Here is a 27,137-nt window from a genome sequence, read left to right as displayed (position 1 = left end):
TTTCACTGGACTGTAGATAGATTCCTATGAGCTCTTTGGTTGCTGTTTGGATTAATTTTTCTTCCTTTATATAATTATTCTCTTTCATTGCTCCCTTATATTTTCCTTTTTGAAGAAGTATCTGAGTGAGTTAGTTTTAAACAGATGTTAAAGTTCTTTTTTTCCCCCTTCAAGAACTTTTGCTTTTATGATCTTGTCTATCTATATATTTATTTTTAAAGGATGTAGAGCTGATTGTATTATTGCTGTTTTTATAGATGGGAAGTTAAGAAATAGAGGGTAGACAGACTGAATTACCTGAAGCCTTAAGATGCTATGATTTGCTCAAAGTCATACAGTCAGTATCAGACCAAGCATTTGTGCTTTTTCCCTAGCAGCATTTTGAATAAAAGCATGTCTTCCATATTTACCTTAATGAAGCTGACAGATTTCAGAGATTTTCAGCAGTGGTGAGAAAGTTGGATTAGGAAATAAGTGTACGCAAATAGAAAGAGCTTAGCCTCTTCCCGGCCTTCTTTAGTGTCAGTGGTCCTCTCCTCCCGGTGAAAATGAGCCACCTTTTACCAGGGCTGCCAGCTTCATCTTCTCATCTGTAATTATACCACCTCAGAAATCTTCAACTCTGACGTCTCACTATGTCCAACACACTTTATCCTTCCAAGCTTGTCTACAGCCTCACTAGCTTGTCTCTTATGTTTTCCTTCTTATAGCCTCTCCTCTTACCGTAGCTAGCCTAGATCTCATGGTTGATTAACTGAAATACTTCCAGTATTTGGCCTTTCCTGTGTTTCTGCTGTACCCCTGGAAAATGCCAACCCAATCCACAGTCTACTGTTCTTCTATGTCTGAAGGCTAGACAAAAAGCGCACCACGTACAGATTAACCCTGTTTTAAATTCACTATTTCCAGCCTCATCTGAGTATTCAGCATTGCTCGATACCTTTTGCTTGCTTAACTGTGTTTAGTTCTCTCTCTCATTCTCTACCAAAACTTTCTCTTTTCTCTTCTGACTCTCCTGTCCCTTCACCTAAAACACAGGTTCTTACCTCCTACTTCTTAGAAATTTTTAACTTTTTGCTCTTTCCTACAAATTTACCTGCTGAAGTATCCTTCTTTACGCCTTTCCTAGAGTTTTTAGAGGATGTCGTATTTTTCCTAGAAAGGTCAATACGTCCATCTGGCTTTTATCTCTATCCTTATCTGCTACATCAAATGTTCTAGTCTTCAGTCATGCTATATACTGGCTTTGTCTCTCTAATTTATAAGTACTCTTTTCTATCTTTGTGTCAGTACTCATTTCCTCCATAGCCTATTCACTTCTTCCCTGTCAACTCTACAGAACATGTTGTCATTAGGGACATCAGTGACCCCTCAATGTCACATCTAATAGACGTTTCTCATTCTTCAAATTGTTTGACTGCTCTACATCATTTGATACTGTTATTCTCTTCCTTCCTTGAAAACCTAGGCTACTGTAACTCTGAAATTTGCTAGTTCTCCACTTACTTTTCTTAACTACTTTTTCTTTGTTTCCTTCCTGAGTGCCTCCAGATGCAGCCTCAGAATCCTTTACATACAGTGCTCTAGACAGAAATTAGTTGGAATTAGTCCACAAGATGAAACTTATTTGCCATCTACCCTCTCATCTTAGTCCAATTATTTGTCTTTGACACACATCATAGCAACGCTTCCTCCTCTCCAGAGATGGCAACTAAAAAGAAGACCTGGCAAGGAGAAATTGTACTTTTTCATTCACAAATTTATAGGAAAGCAATTGGTGAGATTATTTTGTTGCCAAGAATAATAAAACTAATGCAAGAGTTGAAGAAAGAGGGACAAATTTGAAATTATATAGCACCAGCTAAGAAGTTAAGCTGAGGAATTTCATCTATACTATGTTTGTTTTCATGGAAGTACTCTGATTTGTGGGCATGTCGCAAAGTGGCCCAACTGGATTTGCAGACTGGATATATTAAGCATATCAGCTTAAAAATCCATAACATTTAAAAAATACCATTGGCAGTGTCTCAAAGTGGTTGAGATATTTAAAATATTACTATAATTTATCAGTTCCTAAATATAATTCAACTTAATTGCATCACATCATAAGAACATATAAATAATTGACTTCTTGGTTTCTAGAGTTAAAACAATTTTTAAAATTTTTTCCTCTCATTAATTTGCCACTTTTGTCTTGCCTAAGATATCTTAACGGATTTATTCCTTGAGTTGGTACAATGGATAGGGCATATACTTTGAAGCCAGACAGAACTGAGTTCAAATCCTGATGTGAACTATGTGTTTTGGGGCAAGGATCTTAAACCCTCTGACTCTCTACTGTCTTTTAAATGGGAAAAATCAGCCTTATTTTGCAGAGTGTCGCAATGATTAGAGATGAAGTATATGAAGTTTACCCTAGTACATTGCCTGACACATAGTAGACCAATTCTCTACATCGAGCCATTCTTGCCCATAGCGGCATTAGAGTGGAAAAGTAGACTAGTATACTAGAATTGTGTACCTGGAGCGAGGTAGCAGAGGCCCCAGCCCTCTGGGGCCCGTCAATGTCAAAATGGCGTGTGGGAATAGATGAATGTCAGCTAACCCTGATCATCTGTTAAAACTCAGAGTGTGTTTTTAAATTATTCTCTTCATTTATTACTCATTAGATTTTTATTAGTAGAGTGACTGGTTTATTTATTCATAACCTTCATTATTTTTAGATGGGAGTTCTCAAATTCCAGTTGCATTCCATCTGTTTCTTTGCATTTATTGAATGCATATAAATTGTTTGTATCAGTTTTGATTGTTTTAACAAGCATTTGTTGGGCATCTATTGACATGGAAAGCATTGTACTAGGTGTTATAGATAGAGAAGAGAAGAGAACATAGTGTCATTCTGCCCTGTCTTCAATGAGCTCAGCTAGAGTGGGAGTGGGGGCAGAACAGAAATGTTAACAGGTAATTACAGTTCGAAGTAATACATACTTTAATATATGTAGAGGTTTGTGCATACTACTATAGGATCACATTAAAAGGAGTGATTAACTCTGCTAAAGCTTCTGAATGGGCTTTATAGAAGTAAAACATTTGATTTGAGTCTTGAAGGATGAGTAGATGTTTACCAAAGAGAGATGGAAAAATTGGGGGTACAGGTGAGACTTGAACCTTACGAAATACTTTTCTTTTTGTTTTTAAAATTTTTTTACCTGTATCATTCCTGATAAATATCAATATGGATATATTAGAAATGTTACTCATTTATTGCCTACCTGCAGATCCTCTCCCAGATTACAGGCCTTACTCATGGCCCTGAAAAGGCAGCCCCGTATAAAGCAAGAGAAAGTAATGGAGGGGTGAACTGAAAGGTTATATGGTATTAGTCTAAGGCTGCCCTTTCTTCCCACAAATATACAAGGTATAATTTACTTTTAATAAAAATGTACCCATTTTAAGTTTATAGTTCAGTGAGTTTTAACAAATGTATACACTTTTAACTGCTCACCACAGTCAAGATATAGAACATTTTCTATTACCCCAAAAAAGTTTTATGTTTCTTTGTAGTCAGTTTCTGTTCCCCAGTCCCAGGCAGCTGCTTACTTGCTTTCTGTCACTATAGATTAGATATACCTTTTCCAGAATTTCGTATAAATGAATTCATACAATATATACTTCTTTCATTTAGCATAATGTTACTAAGATTCATCTGTTTGTTTTTTGTATCAGTAGTTGATTCCTTTCTGTAACTTAATAATTTCCATTGTATGATATACCTCAATATATGGATTTGTTTATCCATTTACCCACTGATGGATATTTGGGTTTAGTTTTGGGCTATTACAAGTAAAACTGCTGTGAACATTAGACAAAATTTTCTGTGGTCAAAATTTTGTGTGTTTTTCATTTATCTTGAGTAAATACCTAGGAATTGTATTGTTGGGTTGTTTGGTTGGTGTAAGTGTACGTTTCACTTTATAGGAAACTGTCAAACTGTTTTCCAAAGTGATTGTACTATTTTTGCATTCCCGTCAGTACCATATTGAGAGTTTCATTTGCTTTAAGTCCTTGTCAACATTTGATATTGTCAGTCCTTCTATTTTAGCCCTTCTAATAGATGTGTAATGGTATCTCATTGCGGTTTTAATTTGCCTTTCTCTGATGACTATGATAAGCATCCTTTCAAGCGCTTACTGGCCATTTCTATATCTTCTTTAGTGAAGAGTCTGTTCAAATCTTTTGCCCATTTTTTAATTGGGCTGTTTGTCTTCTTACTGTTGAGTTGTAAGAGTTCTTTCTAGACTATTATTCAAGTCCTTTGTCAAATAGAGGTTTTGCAAATATTTTTCTTGAGCCTGTGACTTGCCTTTTCATTTTCATAATGGTGACTTTCAAAAGAGCAGAGGCTTTACATTTTGATGAAGTCCAGTTGATCAGTTTTTCTTTATGGTTCATTTATTTTCAGCCTAAGGAATCTTGACCTATTCTAAGGTTGCAAATATTTTATCCTTTGTTTTCTTCCAGAAGTTTTAATGGTTTTAGCATTTTGACTTCATTTTTGTGTATGGTGTGAGTTAAGGGTCAAGATTCATTTGTTTACCATGGATATCCTGTTGTTTCAGCACCATTTTTGAAGACTCCTTTCCCCCATTGAATTATGTTGGCACCTTTTGTTGAGACTTAATTGACCATATGTCAGTTGGTTTATTTCTGAACTCTCTTTTGTTCCATTGACGCATATAGGTCCATCCTTAGCTTACTGGGTTTTTTTTGGGGGGTGCGGGGTTTGCTGAGGAATAGTCACCCTGAGCTAACATCTGTTGCCCATCTTCCTCTTTTTGTTTGAGGAAGATTTGCCCTGAGCTAACATCTGTGCCAATCTTCCTCTGTTTTGTTCGTGGGTCACTACCACAGCATTGCCATTGACCAGTGGTGTAGGTCTGCACCCGGGATCTGAACCCGGGCCGCCAAACTTAACCACTAGACCACCGGGACTGGCCCAATAGCTTACTGTTTTGATTACTATAGCTTTATAGTAAGTCTTAAAATGAGGTTATGCAAGTCTTGTAACTTTGTTCTGTATTTTCAGAATTGTTTGGCTCTTCTGGGTCCTTTGCATTTCCATATAAATTTTACAATCAGATTGTAAAAAAACCACTGGGATTTTAAATGAGATCACACTGAATCTATAAAACAATTTGGGGAGAATTGCCGTCTTAACAGTAGCAAATCTTCCAATCCAGGAACATGGTATGTTTTTCCATTTATTTAGGTCTCAGTTAATTTCTTCTAGCCTTTTATGGTTTTCAACATACAGGTCATACACAAATTATGTTAAATTTATCTTTAAATATTTCCTGTTTTGGGATATGATTGTAAATGGAATTTTAAATTTTCAAACAATTTTTTCTGAAATAGAAATATAATTGATTATTATGTATAACCTTTCATCCTATGACCTTGCTAAGTTTGCTTAGTAGTAATTGCTTCTTGGTAAATCCTTTGAGATTTTCTGTGTACACAAGTATGTTATCTAAGAGTATAGTTTTATTTCTTCCTTTCCAATCTGCGTTCCTTTTATTCCCTTCCTCCCTTATTGCACTAGGTATGACCTCCAATACAATGCTGAATAGGAGTGGTTAGTACAAATATTCTTGCCTTGTTTTGTATTTTAGGGAGAAACATTTATCCTTTGATGGTAACAGAGTGTTTTTACATGCCCTTCATCAGGTTGAGGAATAACCTTTCTCTTTCTCTTTTGCTGAGAGTAGTTTTTTTGTTGGTTGGGTTTTTTAGCTTTTTATTTTGAAATAATTTTAGACTTACAGAAAAATTACAAAAATAGTACAGAGAATTCTCATATACCCTTCACCCAGCTTTCTTTATGTTAATGTCTTACATAACCTTAGTACAGTTATCAAAATCAGCAAATCAACATCAGTACAATAATATCAACCAAACTACAGACTTTATTCACCAATTTTTCTACTAATGTTCTTTTTATGTTCCAAGATCCAATTCAGGATTCTATATTGTGTTTCTTTGTCATGTCTCCTTAGTTTCCAGCAATTTGTGTTAAAATTACCTAATCTTAATTTGTCATGAGAAAACATCAGACAAACCCAAGTGGAGGGACGGTCTACAAAAATAACTGACTGATACTCTAAAGTGTTATCATCCTGACCTTATGCGATTTTGGCAAGAATACCATACAGTTATGTTGGGCCCTTCTTGGAGCATCATATCAGGGTATATATCATGTCAATATGTCTCATTATTAATAATGTTAACCTAGATTGCTTAAAGTGGTGTCTACCAGGTGTCTCCACTGTAAAATTACTGTATTTTCCATTGTAATTAATAAATATAGGGGAAGATGCTTTGAGACTACGCAAATACCCTGTTTCTCCTCAAACTTTTCCCACTAATTTTAGCATCCATTAGTGAATCTTACTTCGCCAATTATTCTGTGGTGTTTGCTTGCTGGTGATTTTCTATTTCCATCAGTCCTTGTATGTTTATTAATTGGAATTCTGTAAGGAGGAGCTGCCCCTTCTCCACCATTTATTTTATTTATTTATCAGTGTAGACTCATAGATACTTATTTTATATTGTGCGTCATAATCCAGCATTATCATTATTTTGTTGTTCAGATTGTTCCATCTTTGGCCTTTGAGAGCTCCTTCAGGTTAGCTTCTGTCCTTTGATGTGCCCCATCCTTTTCTGAGCACTTCCTTTACAATCTCACACTGCAAATTGTTCATGCTTCATCATGTATTTTCCCTGCCTCACCTCTGGAATCAACTACTTCTCCAAGCAGCCTTGGTTCCTTGTATTGGAGAGTGGTTCAGAAACTAAGATCTGAGTGCGAAGTGTGCTTATTCTCTGTGAGGTGTTATTGCTTCTGGGCTCTCTCTTGCTACAAGTTTTTATTATGAATGAGATTGAATTTTTGCCTGTCTTTTTTGCGCGTATTAAGGTGATCAGGTTTTTTTCCTTTATTGCTAGAATGTGATGAATTACATTGATTATTTTCAAACATTAAACCAATCTTGATTCCTAAAATAAACCCCACTTTATCATGATATATTTATTTTCCTTTTGGTATATGCTGGATTTATTTTGTTAAGGATTTTTGCATTATGCTTGTGAAAAATATCTTTAGTTTTCTTGAGATGTCTTTGATTTTAGTGTAAGGATAATGTTGGCCCCATTAAATGAGTTGGGAAATGTCTCCTTTTCTATTTGCTGAAAGAGTTTGTACAGGCTTGGTGTTATTTCTTCCTTAAATGTTTGATAGAATTTACCAGTGAATCCATCTCAGGTTGGAGTTTTCTTTGTGGCAAGATTTTTAAATTACAAAGTCAGTTTCTTTTGGAGATAGAAGATTATGGCTCTGTTTGGATTTATATCCTTGGGGTTGGGGGGAGGGTGGGGTTGGGGTGGGGGTGATGGGTTATTGTGATTGGCTCAGCCTGTCACAAATTCATCTTTGTGGCCAGTGGACTTGGAAAGTCTGTTATCAGAAGAAGAGAATGTGGTATATACAGGGCTCCAGGGAAGTTACCGGCCAACTTAGTCACTTCAGTTGCGTTTACTACAATCTCTTCTATACTCCAAGCCATAAATATAGAAATAATATGGTTAAGCAAAATCTTTTTTTATAGTGGTATTTATTGAAGTAGACTTTTACTTTAATATTTGGTTCCTCCCTCTGTCCCCCCACTAATGAATTATGAACTTTTTATCGGCCTTTAGGGCCCTACATGATCAACCTACTACGTAAGTCTCCAACTTTATCTCTTTCCATCTCTACATCTATTTCACTCTCTCCCTTTACTTACTATGTACCAGCCATACTGGACTCTATCCATTTTCTTTCCCAAAGAAATAAAGCCTTTTCCCTTCTCACCCTCTTTGTGCTTAACGTTCTGTCTACTTAGAATACTCTTCTTTTAGCTTTTCATATGGCTTATTCATTGATGTCTTTATAGTCTAAGCTCACTTGTCACCTCTTCAAAGAGGCCTTTTCTAACTGTCTTGTCTGAAATAGACCCTCCTTTTTTATTCTTTAACAAAGCACTTTTTTCGTTTCTTTCATAGCATTTATGAGAATCTTTAATGGTTTGTTCTTTTTGTTTATGTTTTATTATCTGACTCTCCTGGAATGTAGCCTTCTTGAGGGTAGGGACCTGGTTGGTCTAGTTCTTGGCAGTGTTGAGTCCCCAGTTCCTATTTTGTTATAGACACTTAATATTTATTTGTTGTGTAACAAATGCATATCATATATATGTGTATATACATATGTGCCCCAATGTAGAAAACCTGTTTCATTCATTTACTTATTCCCCAAATATTCATTGAATACATACTATGTACAAGATACTGACCCAGATGATATATGTAAGAAATCTGATTTTGAGAACTAAAAGGGATATTATTAATGTGATGAATTAATTTTTTGCTTTGCAAAATGAATTTCCTATGAAATTCCTTTTAAAAAGCAAATTCTTATATGGTATATAATAAAAGTCTTTGGCAAGCATCTCTGTTATTTACAATAGGAAACAAGATTCAGAAAGGACATAGGCCAAGGTCTCATAACCATTTAATAGTATAGCTCTTACTAATCCCACATTTCGTAACCTATTTCCGTATTTGTCTCACATCACACTGCCTTCCCTGTGATTTGCTTCTTTAAAATTTTATTTTCCTTGTATTAGGGAACCGGCATGGCATAGTGCTATTGAGAATTAAAAGATCAGTTGCTTTTCACTTCTCTGAAAATCAAATGAACTGGCCTCTTCTCTAGTTCTTTTCATCATTAAAATAGGATAGTAGCTGTCCCTTTATGTTACATGATTTTACGGGAGAATGGCTCAAGAGTTAAGGCATTTTACAAAATTAAAATCACTCTGAAAAACTAAAGAATTTGTTTCACATAACTTCTCAAATACAGAACTGTTGTATAAAGCAATTCGTACTTAAACAGGATCAATTACAGTTATTGTTGAGAATTTGTTTTGTTTTCATTCCATTGACTATTCAGCAGATATAATAGAGTTATCATCTGAGATGGCACACATTCTTGTATTGTCATTGTACACATACATATAAATATGTCCATGAATGAGTAAAGAATTATTAAATTCTTAGTTGGAGGCTTACCTTTTCTTTGCTGACAGTTTTTCTTATGACCTTTCTCATGCTATGTTTAGACTGTTGATATTCTGAATTTTTGTAATTCACCAGCCTTGTCATTTTGGATGATCCAGAGTTGCAGTGGCAGAAATATTTTAGGTAGGCATTTTAAAAACAATAAAATGATTTCACTTTTTCTTTTTTTTTAAGATTTTATTTTTCCTTTTTCTCCTCAAAGCCCCCCAGTACATAGTTGTGTATTTTTAGTTGTGGGTGCTTCTAGTTGTGGCACGTGGGATGCTGCCTCAGCATGGCTTGATGAGTGGTGCCATGTCCGCATCCAGGATCCGAACCAGGGAAACCCTGGGCCGCCAAAGCAGAGCACACGAACTTAACCACTTGGCCACGGAGCCGGCCCCATCACTTTTTCTTTGTTTCATGATTTCAGCCAAATTTATCTGAGGTCACACAGCTAGTAAAAGCTGAGATTCAAACCCACGTCCTCTGATTGTGTCGCTTCTGCAATACCTCATTGCCTCTCTAAGATTATTCTTATGTTATCTGCTTGACAGATACTAAGGTAATGCTTGTGAAAAGGCTTTGTAAACTGTGAGGCATTTTTGTGTAAAGCAGAACATAATGAAGGTTGTAGAGTAAGAAAAGCAAATACCAAAAGAGAAAACCTTTTATATGTACTGTTAATTTACATTTCTTAAGTAGCATTTGAAATACTTTTGATACCAGGATAGTCTTTGTGAAATGAAATTCTAATTGTATTAACTGACTATGATCGTATTTGAAAAGTATGAGACATATGATCACCATAATTTAGTGGCCTTTACAAGGAGTGGTTTTATCCCAAAAGATTTTGGTATAGTTGTATGTTTATAGTTATAGTTTAATATACATAAATAGCATGTGATTCCACTTAAATAATAATCAGATTATAAGATCAGTAAATGGACTAATATAGTAGACTCCTGGCGTTCAGGGTTGGACATTAGCTTTCTCAACTATGTGAACCCTAAAGGTTCCTGATGTATAGTTTTGTTGAGATACAAACTTGAATGATAGATGCTATGGAGCTAGTGATGAGGAAGTCACTTGGCTAATGAGTACGTCTGACCTGTCTGGACAACAGCATTTACACTTTAGCCTCACTTCTAACTTCATATTTGCTGCTTGTTGTTATTTACTTGGTAACTACCATAAAATGATTTATATACGTGCATACATATACTTTGTTTCTTTGTGAAACATTTCTCTAAAGAGACGACACCATTATAAAGGTAATGATAGTGAAGTGAGCCTAAGAAGTGGTGCTCCTACGTAGGAAAATGAGAAGTTTATGGAAGAAACTACATGTAATAGTAGTAGCCATAAACCTGGGACTATGCAAAGATCTTGAGATACATCCCTTACCTGTATTGGGGGTCATTTGTGTAATAGAGAATTGAATTTTTAGCCTATGAGGACTGATAGCATTTGATTATTTCACTATGTATGTATCATTCCATTCATGGGATATTTTAAATTACACGTCAAAGCTCCATTTGCCTCAGGTGGTGCATTTGTCTGCCATATTGAAATAGATGACAAAACAGATTAATGTTACCCTGAACAATATTTTGCTTATTTTTTATATTCATATGGTAATGTCCAATTTTACAAAGCGTAGTGACCTAGTTAGGAGCTTATGTACAGGATTCATTCTTCTTCACTTGGAACTCTAGTGAAAGCAAATCAAGACTAATCAAGACAGTGTGGTATTGGTGAAAAAATAGACAAATAGATAAATGGAAGAGAGTAGAGAACCCAGAAATAGACCCTCACAATATAGTAAATCTTTGACGGAGGAGCAAAGGCAATTCAATGGAGAAAAGATAGTATTTCAACAAATAGTACTAGAACAATTGGATATCCACATGCAAGAAAACAAATATAGACACTGACCTTACGCCTTTCGCAAAAGTAATTCAAAATAGATCATAGACCTACATGTAAAATACAAAACTTTTAGAAGTTGTATAACATAGGAGAAAATCTAGGTGACATTGGGTTTGGTGATAGTTTTAGATACAACACTAAAAACACCATCCATGAAAGAAGAAATTGATAAGATGGACTTCGTTAAGTTTAAACACTTCTAGAAGGCCAGCCCAGTGGTGCAGCAGTTAAATTTGCATGTTCTGCTTCAGTGTCCCAGGATTCGCTGGTTCGGATCCCGGGTGCGGACCTAGCACTGCTTGGTGAGCCACGCTGTGGCGCAGGTGTCCCACATATAAATTAGAGGAAGATGGGCACAATATTAGCTCAGGGCCAGTCTTCCCCAGCAAAAAAAAAGGAGGGTTGGTGGTAGATGTTAGCTCAGGGCTAATCTTCCTCAAAAAAAATAAGTAAAATAAAATAAATTTTAAAAATAAAAAAAATTAAACACTTCTTTTCTGCCAAAGGCACAGTCAAGAGAATGAAAAGACAAGCCACAGACTGGAAGAAAATATTTGTAAAACACCTATCTGATAAAGAATTGTTATCCAAAATAGACAGAACCCTTAAAACTCAATAATGAGGCAAAAGATATGAACAGATACTTCATCTGAGAAGTTATGCAGATGGCAAATAAGCATATGAAGAAGTGTTCAACATCATGTCAGTAGGGAGTTGCAAATTAAAACAACTAGATACCACCTCACACCTATTAGAATGGCTAAAATGCAAAACACTGACAGCACCAAATGTTGGCAAGGATGTGGAGCAATAGGAACTCTCACTCATTACTGGTGGGAATACAAAATGGTACGGCCATTTGGAAACCAGTTTGGCAGTTTTCTTAAAAAGCTAAATATAGACTTACCATATAATCCAGCAGTCATGCTCCTAGGTATTTACCTAAATGAATTGAAAGCTTACGTCTAAACAAAAACGTGCACGTAAATGTTTGTAGCAGCTTTACTCATTGCCAGAAATTCAAAGCAACCAAGATGTCTTTCAATAAGTGAATGGATAAAGAAACTGTGGTACATCCATGCAATGGAATATCATTCAATGATACAGGAAATAAGCTATCCAGCCCCAAAAGGCAGGGAGGGCCCTTAAATGCATAAAAGAAGCCAGTCTGAAAAGGCTACATACTGTATGATTCCAACTGTCTGACAAAAGGCAAAACTAGACAGTAGAAAGATCAGTTGTTGCCAGGGTTTCAGAGTGAGAAGAGGAGGAATAATGAACAGATGGAGCCCAGGGGATATTTAGGGCAGTAAAACTAGTCTGTATGACACTGTGATGGTGCATACATGACATTATGCTTTTATGAAAACCCATGAACTGTGCAACACAAGGAGCAAACCCTAATGTAAACTGAGTTTTATTTAATAATAATGTATCAATATTGATTCGATTGTAACAAATGTATCACTCTAAAAGATGTTAATAATAGATGGGGGAGAATGGGTATATAGGTACCCTGTACTTTGTGCTGAGTATTTCTTATACCTAAAACTGTCCTTAAAAACAAGTCTCTGATTTTAAAAAATGGAAAAAATGACTTTCCAGGATCTCACTGCTAATAATTTAGCTTTTGCTTTTTTCGTTTTTTGTCTCCCTGAACTAGGTAGAATTCTGAGTCTGTCAGATGCTTAACTTTCTGTCCTTAGGTAACTTTATGTAATTATAAAACAAAATTTCTGTGCTAAATAAACCATGAAAAAAGCCTGTAAAGATACTCCTTGGTCTACCCAGACTGGAAGGAAATATGCCAAAATATTAATGTTAATGGAAGAATGGTTGCAAATGATTTCTACTTTCATCTTTGTTTTTCTGTATTTTCCAACTGTTTTCTGTAAAATAAATATCTGTTTGCACTAAAACAGCTTTTTGTATCCTACTGCAGCTTAATTGTATTCAGTTAACATGTTTTAAGAGATATTTAGATAGAAGTAATTAAGACCTAGACCTTAAGGATCTCTCTGGTTAACTATAAGTAAATGAGAGACGGCATCAACACAGTGCTTCATGTAAATGATCTGATTGGTTACTGACAGCCTCATCAATTGCAGTTTACAAAGAGATCGATTTTTAAATTCTATTTATTAGATACTTGTTTGTTTTCTTATTTGCTTCCTTATTCATTTACATTTTTGTTATTTACTTAATTACCTGCTCTTTTAAAAGAGAATTCTAATTAGGTCTCATTTTTATTCCTGAAATTTGTGCCAATTGCAGGATGTATCTTGGGAGAGATGAATTATTTTTTGAAAAGAGAATTACTATTTGAATATGGCTTCACTGATTCCTTGGTACAGTAATTGGTTATAAAATTTGGCTCATGGTTTTCAGCTAGTTTGGTCTTGAGAGAAACAGAAACTTGTTGCTTAATTAAAGACTCTAGATGACTATGGAATGCCTCTGGGCTGTTAATTCCACTTGATTATATATGTTATACCCCACAGGAAAGCAATTTTAAATTCAACTTTTACCAGATTATGCCATCTTTATGGAGCCACTCTATCGTTGAATTATATCCACACTGTCCAGGATGCTTTTAATGAATGGTGTTTATTCAAGTGGAAGTCTTAGCTAAATGAGTAAGGACTTGGAGACTTTGGGCAATCTGAGAAGAAATTTAAAAATAACTTGCCTGGCCAGCCCCATGGCTGAGTGGTTAAGTTCATGCACTCCGCTTCAGCGGCCCAGGGTTTCGCCGATTTGGATTCTGGGCGCAGACACGGCACGGCTCATCAGGCCATGCTGAGGTAGCGTCTCATATAGTACAACCAGAGGGACTCACAACTAGTATATACAACTATGTACTGGGGGCTTTGGGAAGGAAAAAGAAAAAAAGATTGGCAAAAGTTGTTAGCTCGGTGCCAGTCTTTAAAAAAAAAAAAAAAGTATGCTTTAAAAGAAAAAAATCACTGGCTTTCCTCTGCTTATGCCACTACAGTCATGCGCCATGTAACATTTTGGTCAACAACAGGCTGCATATATGATGGTGGTCCCATAAGGTTAATACCTTGTAGCCTAGATGTGTAGTAGGCTATGCCATCTGGGTTTGTCTAAGTACACTCTACGGTGTTTACGCAGAGACAAAATCACCTGATGACGCATTGCTCAGAACAATCCCCGTTGTTATGTGACACATAACTGTGTATAAACTAAGGCTACCGGGGGAGGAATAGCTCCTTCCTCCGTAGGGTAGGATATTTGGGATTATAATTTTGGTTTTCTTTTTAAGTAAAGCCTATTATTAGGTTGGCTTCTTTTTCAGGGGAATCCAGCAAACTCTTTTCTTTGACTGCAGTTCAGATGATGCTATAAAATTACCATATGAGGAAAAATTGTCAATTTCAAATGTATAAAATGGTCTATCTCAATGAAAATGTATCCTTTTAAGAAAACCTATTCTTGAAAATCTAGTTTTATACCAAAAATGGAAGATAAATGGAGGCATGCTTTATAAAAGATTTTTAATTTGATTCATGCAAATAGAGTGGTCTTATTACATTTAAAATATGATTTAAGTTGTCCAAAATGTCATTTTCAGAAAGCATACCTTTTAAGGAAAGTACTCCTTACATAAAACAAAGGTTATATCTGTGTGCTACAAACAACACCAAAAATTTTCTTTCTATGTAACCACATAGGAAGTTGTTCCTTAGTGACCATTTCAACCTTACTTATTCAGGAACGTTGTCTTGGAATACAAAATATAAGGAATTTGTTTTCTAACTAAAGTCTAGTAGTTAGGCTAATTTATTAGCTAGTGAACTTCAGCTCTGACGTCTGGTTGAGAACAGATACAAAGAAACACTATTCTATCTTCAGATCTTACAGAAAGCAGATAATGGTCATAATGAAGTATATCTGGCTGATTTTCTGATGATTTGTGTGAAATGCTTAGCTTTGTATTTTTACAGTTCTCTTTAGACAGATGGAAATATATTTTCCACAGAATAGTTTTTCTCTTTTTTTTTTAAACACTGCTTCACGATTGTATACTCCTTAATGTTTGTACCTTTATATTCAGCCTAACTTGGAATTGGGTTTTTGTTGTTGTTTGGTACAATGGTCAACACTTTGGTTTTTAAATTTTTAGCTTTTTATTTGAGTTTATTGTAGATTCACAAGCATTTCACCCACTGGTAACATCTTATAAAATTATAACATTATATCACAACCAAGATAATGACATTGATATTCTTGTCAGAGCTTATTGATCACCACAAGGATCCCTTGTGTTGCCCTTCTGTAGCTACACCCACTTATCTCCCACCTCCGACCCCCCTCATTAACCTCTGGCAACCGATAATCTGTTCTCCATTTCTATAATTTTGTCATTTCAAGAATGTTGCCTGTACATGGAATTATACAGTATGTAACCTTTAAAGATTGATTTTTTTTCACTCGATGTAATTCTCTGGAGATTCATCCAGGTTGTTGCATGTATCACTAGCTTGTTTCTTTTTATTGTTGAGTAGTGTTCCATAGTATGAATATATCACAATTTGTTTAACCATTCACCCATTGAAGGACATCTAGGCTATTTCCAGCTTTTGGCTATTATGTATAAAGTTGCTGTAAACATTTTGTATAAACATAATGTTTTATTTCTCTAGGATAAATGCCCAGGAGTGTAATTGCTGGATCATATGGTAGTTCTATTTTTTTTTTTTTTTTTTTTTTTTTTGAGGAACCTCCATACTCTTTTCCAGAGTGGCTGCACCAATTTACATTCTCACCAACAGTGCACAAAGCTTCCCTTTTCTTCACATCCTCACCAACACTTGTTATTTCTAGTCTTTTTGATAATAGCCATTCTAACAGGTATAAGGTGGTATCTCATTGTGGTTTTAATTTGCATTTCCCTGATATTAATGATGTAGAGCATCTTTTCATGTACCTGTTGGCCTTCTGTATGTCTTCTTTAGAAAAATACCTACTCTGATCTTCTGCCCTTTTTTTTTGGCTTGAGGAAGATTGGCCCTGAGCCAAGATCTGTGCCAGTCTTCCTCCATTTTGTATGTGGGTTGCTGCTACAGCATGGCTTGATGAGGGGTGTAGGTCCACACCTGGGATCTGAACCCACAAACCCAGGCTGTCGAAGCAGAGCATGCTGAACTTAACGCCTACACCACCGGGCCAGCCCCTACTGCCCATTTTTTAATCGAATTGTTTTTTTGTTTTCTTCTTTTGGTGAAGAAGAAATGGCCCTGAGCTAACATCTGTTGCCAATCTTCCTGTTTTTGCTTGAGGAAGATTGTCCCAGAGCTAACATCTGTGGCAGTCTTCCTCTGTTTTGTATGTCAGATGCCACCACAGCATGGCTTGATGAGCGGTGTGTAGGTCCATCCCCGGAATCTGAACCTGTGAATCCTGGACTGCTGAAGCAGGGCGTGCGAACTTAACCACTATGCCAACAGGGGCCCACCCCTGAATTGTTTGGTTTTTTGCTATTGAGTTATTTAAGTTTTTTATGTATTTTGGGTATTATCCCCTTATAAAATATATGATTTGCAGATATTTTCTCCCATTCAATAGGTTTCCTTTTCATTTTGATGATGGTTTCCTTTGCTGTGCAGAAGGTTTTAGTTTGTCGTAGTCCCACTTGTTTATTTTGTTTTTGTTGCTTTTGCTTTTGATGTCAAATTCAAAAAAATCATCACTAAGACCTATGCCAGGTTGCTTAGCACCTTACCACCCATGTTTTCTTCTAGTCTTATGGTTTCAGGTCTTATGTTCAAGTCTTTAATCCATTTTGAGTTAATTTTTGGGTATGGTGTAAAATGGTGACCCAGTTTCATTCTTTTGCATGTGGCTGTCCAATTTCCCCAACATCATTTAGTAAAGAGATTGTCTTTTCCCCATTGTATATTCTTGGCTCCTTTGTCACAAAATAATTGGCCATGTATGCATGGATTTATTTCTGGGCTCTCTATTCTGTTCAGTGGATCTTTGTGTCTGTTTTTATGCAGTACTATACTGTTTTAATTAATCTAGCTTTGTAATACAGTTTGAAATCAGGAAGCATGATGTCTCCAGCTTTGTTCTTCTTTCTAAAGATTGCTTTAGCTATGCAGGGTCTTTTTATGGCTCCATACAGATTTTAGGATTATTTGTTCTATTTCTTTGAAAACTGCCATTAGAATTTTGATAGAGATTGCGTTGAATCTGTATATTGCTTTGGGTAGTATGGACATTTTAACAATATTCTTCCAATCCATGAACATGGAATGTCTTTCCATTTATTTGTGTCTTCAATTTTTTACATTAATGTCTTGTAGTTTTCAATATACAAATCTTCCACTTTCTTGGTTAAATTTATTCCTAGGTATTTTATTCTTTTTGATGCAATTGCAAATGGGATTGTTTTCTTAATTTCTCTTTCTGACAGTTCATTATTAGTGTATAGAAATGAAACAGATTTTTGTGTATTGATTTTGTATCCTGCAACATTGCTAAATTCCTTTATTAGTTCTAATAGTTTTTTGATGGATTCTCTAGGGTTTTCTATATGTAATATCATGTCATCTGCAAATAGTGATGGTTTTACTTCTTTTGACTTTGGATGCCTTTTATTTCTTTTTCTTGCCTTATTGCTCTGGCTAGGACTTCCAATACTGTGTTGAATTAAAGTGGCAAGAATGGGCATCCTTGTCTTGTTCCTGATCTTAGAGGAAAAGCTTTTAGCTTTTCACCTTTGATGATTATGTTAGCTGTGCATTTGTCATATATGGCCTTTATTATATTCAGGTACATTCCCTCTCTACCTGCTTTGTTGAGAGTTTTTATCATAAATGGATGTTGGATTTTTATCAAATGTCGTTTCTGCATCTATTGAGATGGTCATATGATTTTTATTCCTCATTTTGTTAATGTGGTGTATCACATTGACTGATTTGCGGATGTTGAACCATCTTTGCATCCCTGGAATAAATCCCACTTGATCATGTGTATGATCCTTTTAATATATTGTTGAATTCAGTTTGCTAATACTTTGTTGAGGGTTTTTGCATATATGCTCATCAGGAATATTGACCTGTAATTTTCTTTTCTCGTGGCATCCTTATGGTATTTAGAACAGTACATGTCTCATAATAAACTCTCCATAAGTATTTTTAGCAAATATGTCATCATTTTTAACAAATTAGCAAATTAATAGTCTACTCTTCACTTAATTTAGTAGTTTATTTAATTGATTTTATCTTCATTAAGGCTGTTAATACAAAACTAGTTTGTTGAGCTTGGCAATAGAATTATTTATTTTCATATTATACTGCCTGGATTTTTAAATATCTCATTTATATGCCCTTTGATGTACTAAAAGGCCTTGATGAGGACAGTCAACCAAACCATTGCATTGAACAAGGAGGTATTAACCCAAGTCTAGTTAACCACTCCCTCTTTTGTGACTTTGTGATCACTCTACCAAGATACCCGTAGGCCTATATATTGTCTATCTTTGTAAGATCTATGGAGGTTGATGCCTTGTCTTTGTAACCCCTGTCTGATCTGACCCAGTACACTCCAGGGGCACTTCCGTACACATTTGTTAACAAAATAAATACATGTTTTGTAATTAAGAGATTTTATCAGAACAGTGGGTTTATCTGGAAATTTATATCAACTTTATGCTTAGATTTAGAATTAGTCCATAGTTATTGAGAAACTACTGTAATGATAGCAAAAAATAGTGCTTATCATGTACTAGGTCCTGTTCTAATCATACATATATGTAAACTTCTTAAATCCTCTTAACAAGTAGGTTTTTTTTTTATCATTGCCATTTTACAGATGAGAAAACTGAGGCACAGAGTAACTTGCCTAAGGTCAGATAGTTACTAAGTGGTAGAGCCAGCATTCAAAAGCCACACAGTCTAGCTTTTAGTCCCTCCACTATCTTTGTAATTTTTGAAATTCTTAATCACATGTTTATATATGATATTTATGACATTTTTAAAGCTCATCTTTGGCCCTAGTCCATGCAATATTTAGATTTTCTGGTCCACCACTTTATAATGAAACTTCAACTTATTAGTTTGTACAGTGAACTTAGAAATTCTTTTGGAAAGAAGTAGTTGGAAAAAATATGCAAGTATTTGAGTGCCTACTGTATTCCTTACACTGTGCCAAATGGATACAGATATACAGATATCAAGGAGTTCCTTCTTTCTGCTGTAAAGTTACCCCTTTACCAAACTTAGCTTACCTATTAATTCCTCCCTAAAATTGTTTTTTCATTTGTGTCTTTCTTTCCAATGTGTGATGCATGAAGGCAGATGTTTTACAGATCAAAGGTGCATTTGCTGTCTTTATTCAGATTCTTGAATTCTAATGTTTGGTAAGCTGAGACTTGGTTTTCTTTCCAAAAAAACTGTTTCCCAAAAAAGGAAGGAACTTTAAGGTGTAAATAATTACTACTTGTAGGCATCAGAACTATTCATGAATTGCTTAACGATGGGGATACATTTTGAGAAATGTATCACTAGGTGATTTTGTCATTGTGTAACATCACAGAGTGTATTTAAACAAACCTAGATGGTATAGCCTACTGCACACGTAGGCTGTATGGTACTAATCTTATGGGACCACCTTTGTTTATATAGTCCGTTGTTGACTGAAATATCGTGTGGCACATGATTGTGTATTTGCCTATCCTGTCTCAACAAGTTGGTTGTAATTCTTAAGTTTTGAATAGACAGTGGTGACATTGTTCAGCTATCTAGATTAAAGAAGTTTCATTTCTTTATGCTGTCATTAAAACTGTTCTGACTTGGGGGCTGGCCCCATGGCCGAGTGGTTAAATTCTCGCCCTCTGTTTCAGCGGCCCAGGGTTTTGCTGGTTTGGATCCAGGGCATGGACATGGTACCAGTCATCAAGCCGTGCTGAGGCAGTGTCCCACATGCCACAACTAGAAGGACCCACAACTAAAAATACACAACTATGTACCGGGGGGCTTTGGGAGAAAAAGGAAAAATAAAAAAATCTTAAAAAAACTGTTCTGACTTTAATTCTTAAGTATCTCTGTGGAAGAAATAGATTTCAGCCAGCAAATACAAGTAGGAGGAAAATTACATGTATGGATAAATTAAGTTTATTTCAGAGTCCAGAATTTTGTCCAGATGCTTTCAAAAGTCTGGGTATTCTGTTTACATAATGGCTGAAAAGTTAACCTATCTATAAAGTGTAGAAAAATTAAGTACAAGTTTTAAATGTGCTTTAATAATTCCAGAATTTGAATTTTCTTTTATTTGCAGCTCAGATCGTCTGATAGAAGAGACAATAAGGTAAGGGAAAACTCTTGTCCTACTTTCTTGTGTTTTTTGTTTACACATAAATGAACAGATCAGGTTAACCCCGTAACTAGAGTTAAAGTCTATTCATCTTCTTTAAGGATGGGAATTTCACTAGATGGTAATGTATTTTTACTGTATCCTTCCCTTATAAGAGACATTTGAAGCCCAAAACATTTGTTTTCAGAATTACTAGAATTAGCTTTTTTTAACCTAGGTTAATTTTTCTGATTAATTCATACTCGATATTTTCAGCCTCAATCTTTTCATTCTCACTTTTTAATGGAAAACAATCTTAAACATATGATTTGGTAAATGTCTTATTTATACCATTTATATAGACTTGGTTTCTGTTCCAGCAGCTGTAGACAATCTACTGCAGTAATATTTAGTATTATCTGTAATAACATTGAAGTAGTTTCCTGCTTAAGGTAAGGGACATTTATTTGTTGGTTTGAACTGCTTAATTTTCTAGGATTGGTGAATTTTTAAATACCTATCTTATGACAGTAAGAAAGGAAGTTAACTAGATATGATTGCTATGATACAGAGTTCAGCAGTGTCTAAAGCATTGTTTTTCAGGAAAGGTAGGACGAAGTACATAGAAAGAAACACTTGTATTGTTATGGTAGGCTGGCTGTCGTGCTCGAGTGCTTTCCATGCTTTATTCTATTTAATCTGCAATAACCCGTGAGGTAGACACTGATCATTAGACACCATCTCCAAAACAAAAAAGAAATCTTAAGGTTAGTAATTTGCTTGTTGTCACATGACTGATAAATAGTATGGAGGATTCAAATCCTCAAATCTAAGTCTGTAACTCTGGAACCAGAGCTCTGTCTAAACCACTTCTGTGTTTACCACCTTGTGGAAAGAGTACAAGCTTTGGAGTGTGATTTGGTTGGAAACTTGGCTGTGCTACTTATTAGATCTCTGTTCTTGGATGAATTACTTGGGGCCTTTATTTTCTTATGTGTTTAAAAACATGAAATTGGTGATAATACCTACCCTAAAAGATTGTTGCGAAGACTAAAGATAATATGAGTAAAACACCTAGCACAATGCCTGACTGATAGTAGGTAATCTGTAAATGGTAGCTCTATTGTTAATACAGATTTTTTTTTTTACTTTTTATTTTGATATTTCAGGTTTTAGAACAGTTCCAATAGTACAGAGAATTCCCATATACCCTTTACCTAGATTCCCCATTTTGCCACATTTGCTTTGTTACCTTTTTCTGAACAACTTCAAAATAAGTTGTAAGCATGATACCTCTTTACCCCTAAATATTTCAGTGTTCATATTTTAAATATTTATTTATATTGATATGGACTCATGAATTCTAATCTTAATTTTATAATATGTTTCTATCATTATTTAATAATAATAAATTGTAATCTTTTATAATAATATGCAGTTATCATGTCTTGGAATTTTGTTTAAATTGCATGCACTGGGCATTCTGACTGAACAGTGTTCACAGAATTGTCTAATTGTCAACTGAAATATCTGCCTTGTGACTCCTTCCCTTTCATCAGCACATGAAGTAAGATCACATTTTGCCAGGAATTTGTGTGTGTGTGTGTGAGGAAGATTGGCCCTGGGCTAACATCTGTTGCCAATCTTCCTCTATTTTATGTGGGATGCCGCCGCAGTGTGGTTTGACAAGTGGTTGCCAGGTCCACGCCTGGGATCCGAACCTGCAAACCCTGGGCCACTGAAGCAGAGCTTGTGAACTTAACCACTATGCCACCAGGCAGGCCCTGAGAATTCTTTGCTTGAAGTCTCCTTAATAGCCCTTTTTTTCCTTCCTTTTATTTCCTCCTCTTTCTGCCTGATCTTCTAGGGCCAGGCTGTCTTAATTAAGCTTCTCAATTCAAAGCTGGCCTATTTAAGGGCTGGTAATATCAGTATAAAAGTTTAGAGTACCTCCTAGAATAGAAACATTTGAAAACCATTGAATCACTGCTACTATTATTTTGCTAGTTAAAAAGCAAAAAACATGCAATTGGAATTTTATTTCACTGTTTCCCTTTATTTCAAAATGTGATAGGTAGCACAACTGAAATTTCATTGACTGTAAAGCTAGTTATGATTACTTATGGATAATATAAAAGTTGTGTCAAATAATTATTTTTACATGTTCCATATGTAAAAATTTACCTTTTCCTTTTGGAGATACATTTTGAAAATACGTGCACAACTGAATATAGACTTGGCATCAATTTATTGAAAAGAGATGAATTTTTAATATTTATAAATTTATTCTGAAGCTTTAAATGTATAACTAGTATTGTGTGTTGTTGAAAAAATAAATGTCTGAGTTTACTACGTAGAATAGGTAAGAAAGTTCCAGTAAGCAGGCACATCAATGATTTATCATTTTAAAAGCATTATATATTATTTGGAGCATATGTTTTGCCTCTGAGTATTTGACCCTTGAAATAACAACCACCTAGATTTCACTCAGCTTGACGACAGATGATGCAATGAGATGGAAAAGTATGTCTAGATATACTTTGTGTGGTACTGGAAATCATGCATATTCAACAAGATAATAACATAATGTATGATGATAATATCTATTCTCCAAGGAATACAAAGTGCTTTGCAGAAATTATTTTTTAATCTTCTTTGTCTGCTTCTGAGTTAAAGTGCACAGGAGATGGTAATAGTCCCAGTTTAAAAAACAGAGGCATCTATGATTCAAAGATTGACCTCAGATGCCTTGGCATAGGTTTAAATTCTGTTACTTTATACAAGACTATAATACCTATTTTTAAATACCTTGTAAATTTATTTTAAAACAAACACTTTTTACATATATTCTATCATAGACATTTAGTTAAACTCAAAAATTACACGAATAAGAACTAACAATGCAGGGCCGGCTGCAAGGCTGAGTGGTTAAGTTCGTGCGCTCCGCTTCGGCAGCCCAGGGTTTCACCAGTTTGGATCCTGGGTGCAGGTATGGCACCACTCATCAAGCCATGCTGAGACGGCATCCCACATAGCACAACCAGAAGCACTCACAACTAGAATGTACAACTATGTACTGGGGGACTTTGGGGAGAAGAAGAAAAAGAAGGTTGGCAACAGTTGTTAGCTCAGGTGCCAATCTTTAAAAAAAAAAAAACTAATGATGCAATGGATGTTGTTAGCTTGACTCTTCTTGTGCTCTTTTTGTTTTTTGGATCTAAAATTCAAGGTAAAGTTGACATTGCCTGCCTCCTCCTGCTGTAATCTTGATGGTTGTTCTCTAGACCTGCTACACTGCTCTGGTCCTGGGATGTCCTTTCACTATCATCTAAAATGATCTCCTTCATTGGATCACCTATTTCTTAGATTTAGTGTCTTCCAGTTTCTTAGTTTATTCCCTCCTTATGCTGGACCACACCCTTTAGTAGCTTCCTGAGAAAGAATAGGAGGTAAATTTCTTGGACTTTTCACATCTAAAAAGTCTTTATTATACTCATATTCTTGATTCATTGTTGAGCTAAGATATAGAATTCTAGGTTAGAAATAATTTTGAAATTTTTGAAGACATTTCCAGGATTGCTTTTTAAGTCCAATGCTAATTAAAATTTCTGATCCTTTGTATATGATAAGCTTTTTATCTCTGGAAGCTTTTAGCATCAGCCCTTTTTCCCTATGTTTTTGGTTGGTTGTTTTTAACCTCCCCATGATGAGCTTAGCATACATTTTCTCCAGTCCATTGTGCTGGGCAATCTAGAAACTTGTCTTCAGTTCTGGGAAATTTTTTAATGTTATTTATCACTTTGTTCCCTCCTTCTTCTCTCTGTTTTTGTTTTTTGTTTTTAATTTAAAAGGTCAGTTGGGCCTTCTGATCCTTTAATACCTTTTCTCTGTTTTCCGTTTATCTTTTTTTCTACTTTCGGGGAGGTTTTCTCAATTTGTCCTTTCAACTCTTGTATTACATTTTTATTTCCACTCTTCTTTTTTAAATTTACATAAGCTCTTTCCTAAGGGATGGATACACACTCACACACACATGAATTTATTTATATGTTTCATGGATGTGATATCTTCTTTTCTCTCTTTGAAGACATTAAATATTTGATTTTAGAGTTCCTTAAGCTTCTGTTATTGTCTCTGTTTTTCCTCAGAGGCACTTTTCTGTGGGCTGGTTGGTTAGTTTGGATCTCTGCCTTTTATGTTAGAGGCTGCAATCAACATCTGGTGATTTTTGGCTCTTTGTTCATGTTTAAGGCTGAGGCTCCCAAACCCAGTGATTGGACGCTCATTCTGCATGCATGGGTAGGCGGACTTGCTGGGTGCAGACCTCACAATGGGTGATCAGGAAGGGACCTGGCTGTTTTGTTGGGAACTTCAAAGTGTCGGTATCTCTAAGGCCTCTTCTCTTAGTTTAGGTCTTTTCTGAGTTGGGGACAATCACCTGCCTGCATGGTTTGGGGAAGATAATTTAGGGATCTGGCAACTCCTTGTACAAATCTCTACAAATTTTCATTTTTAGCCCTATTCCGTAGTTCTGCCTCCAGAGATACCTGATCCATTCAATTCTTGAGCTTTTCTAGGATCTGGGGAAAACTTTTATAAATCATTACATGACTCATAGTGGTTCTGAGGTGAATAACAGTAGTAGATTTAGTTTTGTTGATATTATTAACATTTCTTAATCACTAGGTGGAATTCCTCTAATTTTTTTCAATTTTCTTTATTAGATATTTATTACAAAAGTACAGTGTTCTTATTGTAACACTTTAAATAATTCTAAAATGTATAAAGCAAAAGTTCACCTCCTGGTTGGCGTCCCCCCATTCCTACCCCTGAAGTAACTTGTACTGACTGACGATTGTGTATTTTTCTGATACCTTTTTCAGTGTTATAAAAACATGCACAAAGATGTTTTGCTTATTTCTTAAAATAAAAAAGGACTCTTACTCTACACATTCTGTAGCTTGCTTTAATCATTCAGTATATCGTAAACATCCTTCCATGTTAATAGAAATAATACCAACCCATTCTTTTTTTTGGCTGAGGAAGATTCATCCTGAGCTAACATCCATTGCCAACCTTCCTCTTTTTGCTTGGGGAAGATTCGCTCTGAGCTAACATCTGTTCCAGTCTTTCCTCTATTTTGTATGTGGGTCACTCCCACAGCATGGCCACTGATGAGTGGTGTAGGTCTCACCCAGGAACCAAACCCTGGGCTGCTGAAGCAGAATGTACTAAGCTTAATGACTGGCCACAGGGCCAGCCCCCCAACTCATTATTTTTAATAACCAAGTGTTATTTCATAGTGTGGTTATACCATAATCTGGTAAACCATTCCAGTGTTGTTTCCAGTTTGGGGGGTGGGTGTTTTTTTGCTTGTTTGTCTTTTACTGTTCCAAACAGTGCTTCAATATATATCCTTTTATGTATCTCCTTACACACTTTGTTTCTTCTTTGCCTTTTCAAATCTTAAAATTTCAGTTTTGATTCATTTGTCATTTGCTTAGAGTACTCCCTCTAGTGTTTTCCTCCAATGGGATACCTGGTGTTGCCTGTCCAAAAGTGTGTCAATCTGGGGCTGGCCCCGTGGCCGAGTGGTTAAGTTCGCGCACTCCGTATCAGGCGGCCCAGTGTTTCGTTAGTTCGAATCCTGGGCGCGGACATGGCACTGCTCATCAGACCACGCTGAGGCAGCGTCCCACATGCCACAACTAGAAGAACCCACAAGGAAGAATACACAACTGTGTACCGGGGGGCTTTGGGGAGAAAAAGGAAAAAATAAAATCTTTAAAAAACAAAAAAACAAAAAAAACAAAAGTGTGTCAATCAGCAACCAGATAGGTCAGGCTCTGTTAGAGACCTTTAAGCAGTGGCATACCAATGGTAGTGGATGGCCCAGCAGCTTTTTCCCTTCGGGGCTGGGCATCACACCAGCTGGTAGATTGTCGGCTCTCTGCTTGTAGGTTTCTCTGTGCGTAGCAGTTCTTTCCCAGCTGCAGGGACTAGGAGCAGTTCAGCCCATCACTGCAGCCCCTGTACATTCAGATCCATATCTTCCACTGTCTAGGCTCCTCGGGCTGCACTGAAACCTAGGTCTTTGCCCCAGGTGTGAAGAAAAATCTAGTCTCTGCTGTTAGTTCCCAGGTTCTTCCCTTGCTTGAGAGAGTATAGTCCTCCGCTTGGCTTTCTCCCCTGGAGATCTCAAAAGAACTTGGGCCCTCAGATGGGCCCTCCCCCGCATGTCTGCCTTTGTTCTTGTGTTCCTCCATGGAGGAAATTGGGCCAGAGATGAAGTCAGGAATTTGTACTCTTACCACCATCTTCTAAGATTTTCTTCATCTCTGTTGCTTTTTTTTTTTTAATGTTTCACATATTTTCAGAATTACTCAAGAACATTCTGTTTCCTATTGCTTTTTATAATGTCAATATCTAAAGCACTCCCCTGTGTGTTACATATCAAAATGGATACTGTGGCTGGCCCCAGGGCATAGTGGTTAAGTTCAGCCTGCTCCACTTAGGCAGCCTGGGTTTGCAGGTTTGGAACCCCGGGCACGGACCTACACCACTTGTCTGCCATCCTGTGGTGGTGACCCACCTACAAATTAGAGGAAGATTGCTAATCTTCCTCAAGCAAAAAAAAAGAGGAAGATTGGCAACAGATGTTAGCTCAGCGTGAATCTTCCTTGGGGGGGGGGGGGGGTGTGGATACAGACCCTGCCCTCTAGGATTCTAAT

General features: G+C 36.1%; 1 protein-coding gene across 10 annotated transcripts in view; it reads left to right on the top strand.

Moving 5' to 3' along the window:
- Positions 1–27,137, top strand: part of GOSR1 (golgi SNAP receptor complex member 1) — a 49,626-nt gene that overhangs the window by 16,981 nt on the left and 5,508 nt on the right. For 4 of the 10 annotated variants that reach the window (XM_046675757.1, XM_046675756.1, XM_046675761.1 and 1 more), the window contains exons 7-8: positions 20,392–20,421; positions 20,769–20,858. In XM_046675757.1, the coding sequence (XP_046531713.1) occupies positions 20,392–20,421; positions 20,769–20,858 (120 nt within the window). The remainder of the gene's footprint in view (positions 1–20,391; positions 20,422–20,768; positions 20,859–27,137) is intronic. The other 6 variants (XM_046675764.1, XM_046675763.1, XM_046675765.1 and 3 more) reach the window with 3 other exon arrangements.

This window comes from Equus quagga, chromosome 11 (genome assembly GCF_021613505.1).
Source record: "Equus quagga isolate Etosha38 chromosome 11, UCLA_HA_Equagga_1.0, whole genome shotgun sequence".
NCBI classification, from domain to species: Eukaryota; Metazoa; Chordata; class Mammalia; order Perissodactyla; family Equidae; genus Equus; species Equus quagga.
This window is presented reverse-complemented; position numbering and strand designations above follow the sequence as displayed.